At 31.2% G+C, this 10788-nt stretch overlaps 1 protein-coding gene across 1 annotated transcript; it reads left to right on the forward strand.

Moving 5' to 3' along the window:
* The first annotated feature begins 8656 nt into the window (after nt 1–8656).
* LOC129299734 (uncharacterized) lies at nt 8657–9292 on the forward strand. Its single transcript, XM_054938196.1, has one exon. It carries the CDS (start codon nt 8657–8659, stop codon nt 9290–9292), a length of 636 nt encoding a protein of 211 aa, XP_054794171.1.
* The last annotated feature ends 1496 nt before the right edge of the window (nt 9293–10788 follow it).

Here is a 10788-nt window from a genome sequence, read left to right on the forward strand (position 1 = left end):
TTAAAAAATTATTAAATTAATACTTATTTGAATATATTTTTTTTTAAGTTTTCCATGCATGGCATAGGTTTAAAAATCTAGTTTATATTATGTATTGTGGGAAGCTTCCAATTTCTATTGTAATGCTATTGATTCTACTTGTGCGATTTTTTTTTTGGGTGAGAAACTGAGGAAAAAGGCAATTACACCTCAAGAACAAAAATTATCTTTTCTTCCCCACTAGTCAATGAGGTTGGGTTTGAGGCCTACTACCTTTGTTAATAAATCATTTATCGTCAAGAACTCTAGAGAATCATTGGTGCTGAGCCCCATTCCTTGTTTTCTAGAACTCTAAATACATTAATAATATGAATTCCTCTCCACCACTGAAGAAACCATATAATTCCTCTTGGTTTTGGAAAGGGATTTATTCTTCTATAGACCTTATTATTTCCAAGTTAAAATGGAAAATTGGAAAAAGAGCTAAAATTCCTCTTAGTCATCTAGTCTAGCCTTCGTCTATGAATCAAACAACTAATCACTTTAAAACTGGTTCTCGTTGTGTGAGTGATCTCCTCTAGCTGCATCATTCAGGTTTGCTTGCTTTGCAATGGAAGTGTGGAATAATCATTTAATTAGATCATTCTCAGCATGCATGTTTCCAATATGATATTGAACATCCCCTTTCCCTCAAACTTCACAAGTGGATAAAATTATTTTGCATGGAGCATGTAGTGGGGAATACACGCACACACACAACCAAAAAGGGCTTTGAATTGTTATATATCTATTCATAACAGCACCCGCTTACCTCTTTTACAGCAATATAATCATTATGGAGTTTTATTTGGAAATTAAGACTTCCTTTGAAATTTATTCTCTTCACTTGGAAACTTGTCAATCAAGCCATACCAGCTAGTGAGATTTTGAATGAGTATCACATTTCTAATAACTTGCAGTGTCCTTTTGGGTGTATGGATGAAGACATCTTGGGCCATCTTTTTGCTCACTATTGTTTTGCTAAATTTCTTTAGTTTGCATGTCTATCAATCAACCCTTCTGTCTTTTTTGATTCTGGACTCATTGACTAGATTTTGAATACTTTCAATTGCATTTAGATGGGTAAATTTAAATTGAGAATTTGGATTTAAAATATTATATTTGAAATCTTATATTTAAAAATCATAAATTCTAAACTCTTTATTTGGGTGATGCAAAAAATTTTAAATTATAATATTAAAATCGTTTGTCTAGATTTAAAGTCAAATTTAAATTTTAAATTCTATATTTGAATTAAAAAAAAATTGGATGATTGGTCAAAGTCGATGATCTGAATGTCTAACTTCCACTAGGATTAGATAGCCAAAGTTGACAGGAACTGTAGCACCAACGATGACTTGGATGAGATAGTCGACTTTCACTGGGATCGGATCAATGGCGAGAGGGGGCTGGATGGCCAACTTCCACTAGGACCGGACCCACGATGACAACTAGGATGAGACAACTAACGTCCATCGAGATTGGATTAATGGCGATGATTGGGACGAAATGGCCAACTTCTATCAAGATCATACTGACGATGATGATAGAGACCAAACTGCCAACTTCCATTGGGACCACACTGATGGCAATGATCAAAACAGGACGGCTGACTTCCATCGACACCTGACCCAGTGGAAGTCAGCCTTCTAGTCTAGATCAATGTTGTCAATCCAGTTCTAATGAAAGTCAGCCTTCTAGTCCTCATCGTTGCCATCGCTCTAGTTTCGATAGAAGTCAACTAGCTAGTTCTTGTCATCACCATCAATTTGGTCTCGATGGAAGTTGGCCATTCTGTCATTGTCATCATCAGTCTGGTCCTAGAAGAAGTCAGTTGTCCAATCCTAGTCAACAATGGCAATTTGTTTCCATCAACTTTGGAGGTCTGGTCCAATTATCATTACGGGCTAATCAAGCCTTTGTAGATTTAGGTCAAATTACAAAAGAGATTGAGATTTGAAATAATAAGGGTTTAGAAATGATCTCAAATTATAAAGAAATTGAGGTAGAACTTGGATTTGGATTGGGGTCAAATCCAAATCCATACATTTTTAATTGCCCAATAGATTTGATTCAAATCTAAATTCAAATCCAAATCCAAATTCATTTGTATCCAAACATAGCATCAAGGATCTTTACAAAGATTATATGGTTGATTAGATTGGGCGTATCATCATTTTGTTAAATCTGATTTGGTTCTCTATAAATCAATTGATACATCAGGACAAATCTGCTGATCAAATTAATTTGACAAGAGCCTTTAGGAGTTAATGCTTCATGTTTGACAACTTTTGTTGCTGGGACGATACCTCACATCAAAGTTATAGGACTTCTATTCCATCTTTTCCCGCAATTGTTCCTGTAGTCGATTGGACCATTTGGATGAAAAAGGTTAGGAAATAACAGCAGGAATTCAGTTCCAGATCATTATACAATGAAATTCACATTGCTCGAATGGTTTAGCTTTTTAGAAGCACACTTAAGACTCTAAGTTCTTTTACCTCCTTTGCTTTAGATCAACCCTTTGGTGGGTTCACAATGCTCTAAAGAATCTCAACCTAACTACTACATCAGTCAACGTATTGTATTCAAAAGAAAGTTTTCAAGGCTTACTATCATCAAGTGTTAGAGTAATGTTGTTGTTGTGATCGATGTCTCGACATTCCTCTCTAATTTTCATTATTATGATAATATTGTCTCACAGGATTGCTACTTTTTCAGTATTGTTTAGTTTTTCTCCTTGGTTTCTAAGCTGTATAATTGTATTTCATTGTATATACATTAATTTTCTTTTTTCCTCGCAAAATATTGCATTTAATTTTTAAAAAGCAGCATCCATTTTCATTATTCGTTGTACTCTTACTATATTTAATTTTAAAAAAGTGCCCACTTAGAATTTTTTTAATGTAAAGTAACATTTTTTTTCACATTATTTTATTTTTAAATTTTAAATATAATTACATGATATATTTGACACAAGGGTATTATAATCATTGTGACATTTGCTCTCTTTGTTTTTGTTTTTTTTTTCCCTCATTTCTCCCATCCATCCAAACCCAATGAGTGATAACATTTTTTCTTAGTTTTTCATTTTCTCCCCTTCCATATTTTTGTTTCTTCTCAACATTTCTTCTTATCCAAATGGAGGATAAAAAAGAAAAAATCTATTTTAATTTCTAACTATAAATTATAGAGACATAAGAAATAAATTCAAATTAATAGAGTAGTTAAAAGTCAAAATTATTTAATTTTACTGACTTTAATTTATTTTAAAAACTATTTACGTTTAACTTGTATAATTCGGGAAAATTGTAATATACAATTGTTATTATACTTTTCGAGTTATGAAATTACTTTCACTATTGTTGTTGTTGTTGTTGTTGTTGGTTCACCAGTCAAGCCTATTATTATTATTATTCAAAAAGAAAGATCCATTCAAGACCACTTCAAGGAAACAACTAAAATTTTGTTGCTTTGGTTTGATTAGTACTTTTCTTTTCTTTTTACTTTATATATAAGAAAATTTTAAGTGAATTGGATCTTAGGAGCTCACAAAAACCAAAACATGCCTCCAAGCTTAAAGAACATTTACGAAGGTGCATACTCATATCAGCAGTGGGATTTGGCCTACAAACTAGATTTGATCTCTCAACTTTGTAGGTTGTAGTTCAAATTATTAGCAATTGAACTAACCTTTGTTGATTGATTAATATTTTTTTCCTTGTGGGGGGTCTTGGTAGAGAACCAGCCATCTATGATAGTAAGCTCGTCCGAATATTTCTATTTAAATTAAATTAGAGAGTCAAGTACATCCCTACTTAATTAGTCTAACTATGCCAACGTTCTGATAACTTCTACATCCCACAATAAATTTCATCATATGTATCATGTACGTAGGGTTTTGGGTTTTGGATAAAACAACTAAGAAAAGTTGGGAGCGTAATTATGATGATTATTTAATTGTTAGGTATACAATAATTCTGAATCAATGTATGTATGATTTGTAGTTATAACGTAGGGATGATTGGTTTGACTATTTAAATTGGGATGTGCTAGATATGCACTGAACAATGACAATAAGATGGACTTTTCTTGTGGGAAAAATGTAGGACTTTTCTTTATCTAAATACTTATTGACTTGCTTAATTTTTAAATACACGGCATGGCTCTATCCGTGGCTTTTTTTTATGTGGACATTTTTTTTTAATTGCTCATAAATATTCTCCTATTGAAAGCAATTTTTTTCAGTACATAGTTAGGTACTAAATGTAGACACCTTTTTTAATAAGAATTCAAACTTTAATTTGCCACATGATTAGCCCATTTCATTATGTTCAACCCCGTTGGTTTCTCTTTGGTTTACTTTAAGAGTTCTTAATCGATTTTCGTTTTTCCTAGTTAAGGACAAGACAAGTTGTCAAGATATGCAAAGGACAAAACAAGGAAAGTTACAAAGGGAATAACGAAAATAAAACCTCAATTGGAAGCGTCCTCGTAGCGGTTCAAAATAAACCTTCTTTTGGACAAAATATCGTCTCAGTTTGTAAATAAAACGTCCAAAAAAAAAAAAGAGGAAAGACTAATTTCATGGGTAGGAATATATCATGATAATGGTATATTATATTTTTATTGGTCAATTATATACAGAAAGTAAATATCTTTTTAATTTATTTAAAGTCAGTATGATAAAATAATTTTTAAAGAAAATTTTTGAATTTTTAGGAATTCACTTTAAAACTTAAACAAGTTATTTACTTAGTAAAGAAATATTTGTAAATACAGGAGGGCATAACCTTGGAGCATCATTTATTCACGGTTCAATGCCAATACTAGTAATTGATTACTTGAATTTCACTATCACTCAAGTTTGGACCACGACATCTTAATTTTGTTTTCTATAGCATTAACTTTGAGTCTATCCCGATGGGCGAAATTCTGTCCACCAAAGAGAGAAAATTTGACAAATTCAACGTTGAATTGCCCTTGTGATAAATGGAAGACTATAAATCCTCAAAGTGTTCAGTTAGTATGATAAATGTTAGTTTAGTTGATAAGAATGTAACTCATAACCTAAAAGATTGCAATTCCAAATCCAGTTGCTGATGTGAGGATCTTATTTTTTGGCAATCTATAAATATCTCTATAAGCTCGCTTTTTAAACCTAGAGGTATGCCTTGAGTCCCAAGAGCCAACTTATCTAAACTTTTTGGTTATAAAAAAAAATAGACAATTGAAGACAATAAAAACAGAAAATTTCAATGTTCGGCCAAAAGAAAAAATGGAGAATGAAACATAGTGAAGGGGTGTATATATAGGGCTCACTTCCTTTTCTCCCATTTAATCTTTATTCTCTTCTCTCTCTGAACATTGCAAAAAAATTTACTATCTAGAATTCTTAAAGATCTAAACTTATATCTTGCAATTTCAAAATCGCCATAATTATTCTGAAGCTGCACTTCCGTTCATTAAAAATTAATTAAAAATTGGTAATAACATTAATAAAGAAACCAACGCCTACTAAAGACAGACATCGAGTTTGACCCCTTCAAAGCTGCAATGTCCTATATAAGCTGAAGAATCTAAACCTATCTTTCTCCCCATCAATTATAGTTTCAATCACACGTAGGTGCATCCTATTCTTGCCACTCCATCCTTATTATCCCATAGCTGCATCTAGCTACTTATTCGAACCAACCGGGAGGAGGTTTCTTCAAGCTTGCTCCTTCTTTCAGTTAGGTAAAATTTTATCCTCTTACTAATTGCTCATTATTATTGTTAATGTTGGGTTATCCACCCTTAATGAATTGGTCCAATATAAACCCATGGGGCTTTACTGCAAATATGAAGAAGTCTGGGCTCTTAAGCATAATATGCTTTGAGTTTTTGTGTGCAAATTTTGCCATTATTCAATTTCATGAATTGGTGGGAATAGTTTTTGCAACTTCCCAGGTCCAAAAATGCATGCATGCATGCATGGCTTTAATATATGAGAGTGCAAAATGTGTTTTGGCTTAGTTATGAACTTGAAGATGCTTAGAGTGTATTTTTTGTGAGTTAACGAACCCCCATGATTTAGTGCATGTTTGGATTGAGTCTTAATTTAAGTTGAGATGAACCAAACCTAAGTTGGGATCTTAAAAGCTGAATTTATCATGTTTGGATAGCAAAAAAAAAAAAAAAATCAACCATAGTTAGGGTCCAAACCAGCATTTTGAACAAAGCTCATCTACTAAGCTTTTTCATCATCGTTGGCGTCTTCTCTCTCCTCGCTATCACGTACGCTGGAAGATGAAGCATCTAGCAAAAGTAATGAAATGGAAATGGGAAGGAGAAGGGGCAATACAGTGGATCCTGCCATTTTTTTCACTTCTTCTTTGTCTTGAATTTTCTTTTTTAATATATAATTCCTCCATAATTTTAAAAATAATATATCATGATTTCATAAATAATCAAATCATCTTTTTATAATTTTCTATCATTTTTTAATACTTCCATAAAATGAAAACGAGTAAACTTCACTTGTAAACATAACTTTCAATATTTAGATGATTAAAAATCTTTTTTTGTGGGAAAACAAATTATTTTTTAATCCTACTTAATCTTATTGTTTATCACTATTACTGTTACTACTACTACTATTATTGTTACAATTTTTTTTAAAAAAAATATCATGACTAGGTACTGTATGTTTAAAGCTTAACTCATTTTGAAAAATTCTCTTTCAAATAATTATCTGATAAATTTCAATTATCATAAAACAATTCCATGAGCAAGATATTAATACTGGTGAAACATCCTCATCAAATTTATTTGGATTGACAAGATAGATGCATCGCTTTCATGATATAATTAGAGATCAACTTGTAGATCATATCAATTAAATATTTTGTAATTTATGATTTTTTTAGCTTTTCATAATTGAATATTTAAGATTTTTTTACTTATTAATTGTAATTTTAAGTTTATTATTTTTTACTTATTAATTAATCAAAAAATATGTAAAAAATTTATGTTTATTTTTGTCATTAAATATCTCAACTGACTTTTTAATCAAATCATTCAAACAAATATCAGTTTATCTAACTGACTTCTGAAAAAAAAATATCAAAATATAAATTACATTACATTAACTGATTTTTTCTCTAACCTTAATTTGTTAATCTCAATTGAATTCTAATCTCAATTATAAATTTTTTAATCTAAACACACCTTACAATCGGCGTTTCATTCGGCATTACACTACAATCATGTCTTCCTCCTCCAAAAACTATTAGCCAATCATGGGTTTAGCCATTTAAGGCCTCCAAAATTAACTTGGGCTTGGAGTCACGAATGCACCAGCTCTAATGCTTTTTGTAATGATGACCCACTCTCCCAGATTCATTATATTTTTCTTTTTGATCGTTAGGTTTCACATAACATGGAAGCCATTTTATTATTTTGCAGTCATAATACATTGTGAATTTGTATATTTATAATTTTTCAGAAAGGACCCTGAAAATTATGTCGTTTTGATTTTAAAAAAAATTACTAAAAAGAATAAAAAATTGCAGTGTTTCATGACTACAAGATGTTAGAATGGTTTTTTGTGTTATATGTAGAAACTAATAATAAAAGAATGAAAAATAAAATTAGAAGGGCGGGGCATTCTACTGTAATGAGCATTAGAGGAGTTGGGTATCAGGGGTAATGTTGGGAATACAGGCTAGACCCATAGGGTTAGCTCATTTATCCCATATATTTTGTTAAGGGCGGGGCTGTAATAATTAGATAAAAATGATATAAATGTCTTTGGTCCCATAAGTTTGCTATAGTCATTGATTTAATCTTTTAAATTTAAACTTTATCAATTATGCAATTAATTTCTTAAAGTTTTGCAATCGTACACATTTAGTCCTTATTGTTAAAAGGGGAAATAACACAATGTTAATTTTATGATACTTTGGGAACTTGATTAATGAATATTAAATTTCAAAAATTAAATCGATAATTAAGATAAATTTAAGAGAATAAGATCCTGTTTAGTTATTAGAAAGAAATGGAATGTAATGGATTGAAAAGATCAAAACAAAAATTAACTCAACCCCCCTTCCCCCATGATAAGTTCTCCTATGATAAATATTATTAAACTCATTAATATATACTACAACTATTTGAATCATCATATCCTCCAAAAATCTCATGAATAATGATTTTTAACCTCATGAATTACATTATCCTTCTCTCTTATGGATGTGTTCACCTATCCCTTTTGATCATCTTTTTTTTTTTTTCAATCCATTCCATTTCACTTATTTCTAATGACCAAATAGGACCTAAAAGTTTCATTATCCCTAAAAAGTATCATTAAAGTACATATAGAAGTTTGTAGTGTATATAATTTTATATTGTAAGTTTGATGTTCTTTAAGAAATACAAGTTTATTTGTTTTATGTAACTTTGTTTTCTTAAAATTTTTTTGCATGATAATTTTAAGTTGAATGACCAAATTGAAGAATATTTGTATTGTTTTGTATTTTTAATCATGCTTGAAAGAATTACAATTAGTAATAATACTCACTTTCTGAATTTGCCATGTCACATATATAGTTTGTTTGACTCTCCCCACAGCTAAGTGAAGAAGCAAGGATTTGCAATAATGGAACGATCTGCAGTGGGAAAGGAAGAACTCTACAATGTCCTTATGAAAGAAAATTGGAACGATCTGCAAAAGCTGTTCCAAAGTCATGCACAGATTCTTGACTCCAAGATCTGCGATATGGTGATGCAGCCAAAAAATGAGAGTCCTGATAATCAAAATGGGGCAACAGAATCTAAAACTGTTGAGAATCCTGGTGAAGAAGAAGACGATGATGATCAACACGCGTATGAGTTCGACACTGCGTTGCACTGGGCTATCACTAACAAGGCACCAGAATCTATTGCTGAGGCACTGGTTGATCAAATATATAAGGAGGAATATGGAAGGGGCATGGAGATTCTGAAAGCCAAGAATAAACGAGGAGATACTCCATTGCACTGTGCTGCCTCAAGGGGCTCTAAACTCATTTGCGAAAAAATAACAGATGTTGACAAGTCATTGGTTCTTGAGCGTAACAAGGAGGGAGAGACACCTCTCTTCTCGGCTGCTCTTAGTGGCCACAAAGAGACCTTCTTTCATCTCTATAAAGTTTGTAGTGAGATGGATAATACAGAGTCATCCACTCAACTCTGGAGAAGAAACAATGGTGATACTATACTTCATTGTACTATTCGGAGAAAAAACTTCGGTTAGTTTGTTATAGGATTAAAGACCATTTCTCCCTGACCTTTTCTTGAGAATGCTAGGCACTTGTACTAAAAGATGGGGTAATATTCCTCCTAAACAATTTTTAGGAGAAAAAGCCCCTTCTATCAAAGACCAGTCATTTTCCCTGTTTTCTGCTTATGTACAATAGTTGTAGGGCATACATAAACACACACACATACATGTACGATGACATCAAGGCATCAACCCCTTTGATCCATGTCAAATGATCAAAATAGGTTGAAATGCCTTACTATCATTATGCATGTGCCCTACAATTAATCCATATAAAAAGATGATAGGTCTTTAACGGAAGGGTGATTTTATTCTTGAAAAAATTTAGGAGACATATTACCCCACCCTTCACTATAGAGTGTTTAACGGTCCTAAAAAAAATTAAACAAAAAAGAGGTCTTGAACCCTATGTTATATTATGCTAATTTTTACGATTATAATTCAGCCGTCTAGTGTTTTTTCATCCTCTCTTCTCATTTCTGAGTGTGAAATATAACATGCTTAACAGATTTGACTTATGAAATAATTAAGGTTTATGATCATCAGAAGGAAACTAATAAGATTGGAAGTTATTTCAATGAGGAAGGAAGGTTGCCTCTTGATGAACTTGTCGCTATTCCTTTTGCCTTCCAAAATTGTTAATGGCTCACACTATGGCAGAAATTGTGCTACAAATGTAAGTATAATTTTTTTTTTGGAGGTTCCAACTGTTAAATTCTATGCTATATATTAAGTATACTTAATAATAGTCTACTTTCCTAAAATAACTTGAGCTATTTGATTAGACATATCTCAAGGTTTATATATTTCTAATTTATCGTCTAATTTTTAGATGTGGGATTTCTTTGATTTCTTTATATATAATATTCTTTCTACTATTTTTCTTTTTTAGTTTTTTTTTAAAATTTTTTCTTCTTTTGTGCTCGGGCTTGTACATCATTTTAGTTTTAGAGGCTCAGGTCTATTCAATTTTCTTTTCCTTCTCTCTCTTTTTTAATCTCTTTTTGTTTTGCCTCCATCTATTTTTCCTTTTCTCAATTTTTTTGCCCTTGATTGAATGGCTCTAATATCACATTGAATTTTTTTATTAGTTCTTTATATTAAGTAAATTTAAGAATATTTTTTCTCCCCAAAATAACTTAAGTTCTTTAGTCAGATATATCTCAAGCTTTATATATTTATAATTTATTTTGTAATATCTAGATATGGGGCTTCTTTGACCTCTTTATTTCTAATACTAACTACTGTAAAATTAATTATAATTGTCTCACGCGCACTTTCAACCAAAAAATGAATGTATAAACGACTCAACATCAATTCTAAAAATTACAATATATATATATATATATATATATAATGCTAGTATTTTACTCGATGGCACTGGGCAAGGCATAGTTGTACCAAAACAAAATCATTATATAACATATAAACTAGAAAAGTAAGATGAGACTATGTATACAAGACATTGT

This window comes from Prosopis cineraria, unplaced genomic scaffold (assembly GCF_029017545.1).
Source record: "Prosopis cineraria cultivar Desert tree isolate PC_DT_omini unplaced genomic scaffold, ASM2901754v1 PC1275, whole genome shotgun sequence".
In the NCBI taxonomy this organism is placed as follows: domain Eukaryota; kingdom Viridiplantae; phylum Streptophyta; class Magnoliopsida; order Fabales; family Fabaceae; genus Prosopis; species Prosopis cineraria.

Coding starts and splice junctions, on each gene's coding strand:
- LOC129299734 (XM_054938196.1), top strand. CDS start 8,657: ATGGAACGATCTGCAGTGGGAAAGGAAGAACTCTACAATGTCCTTATG.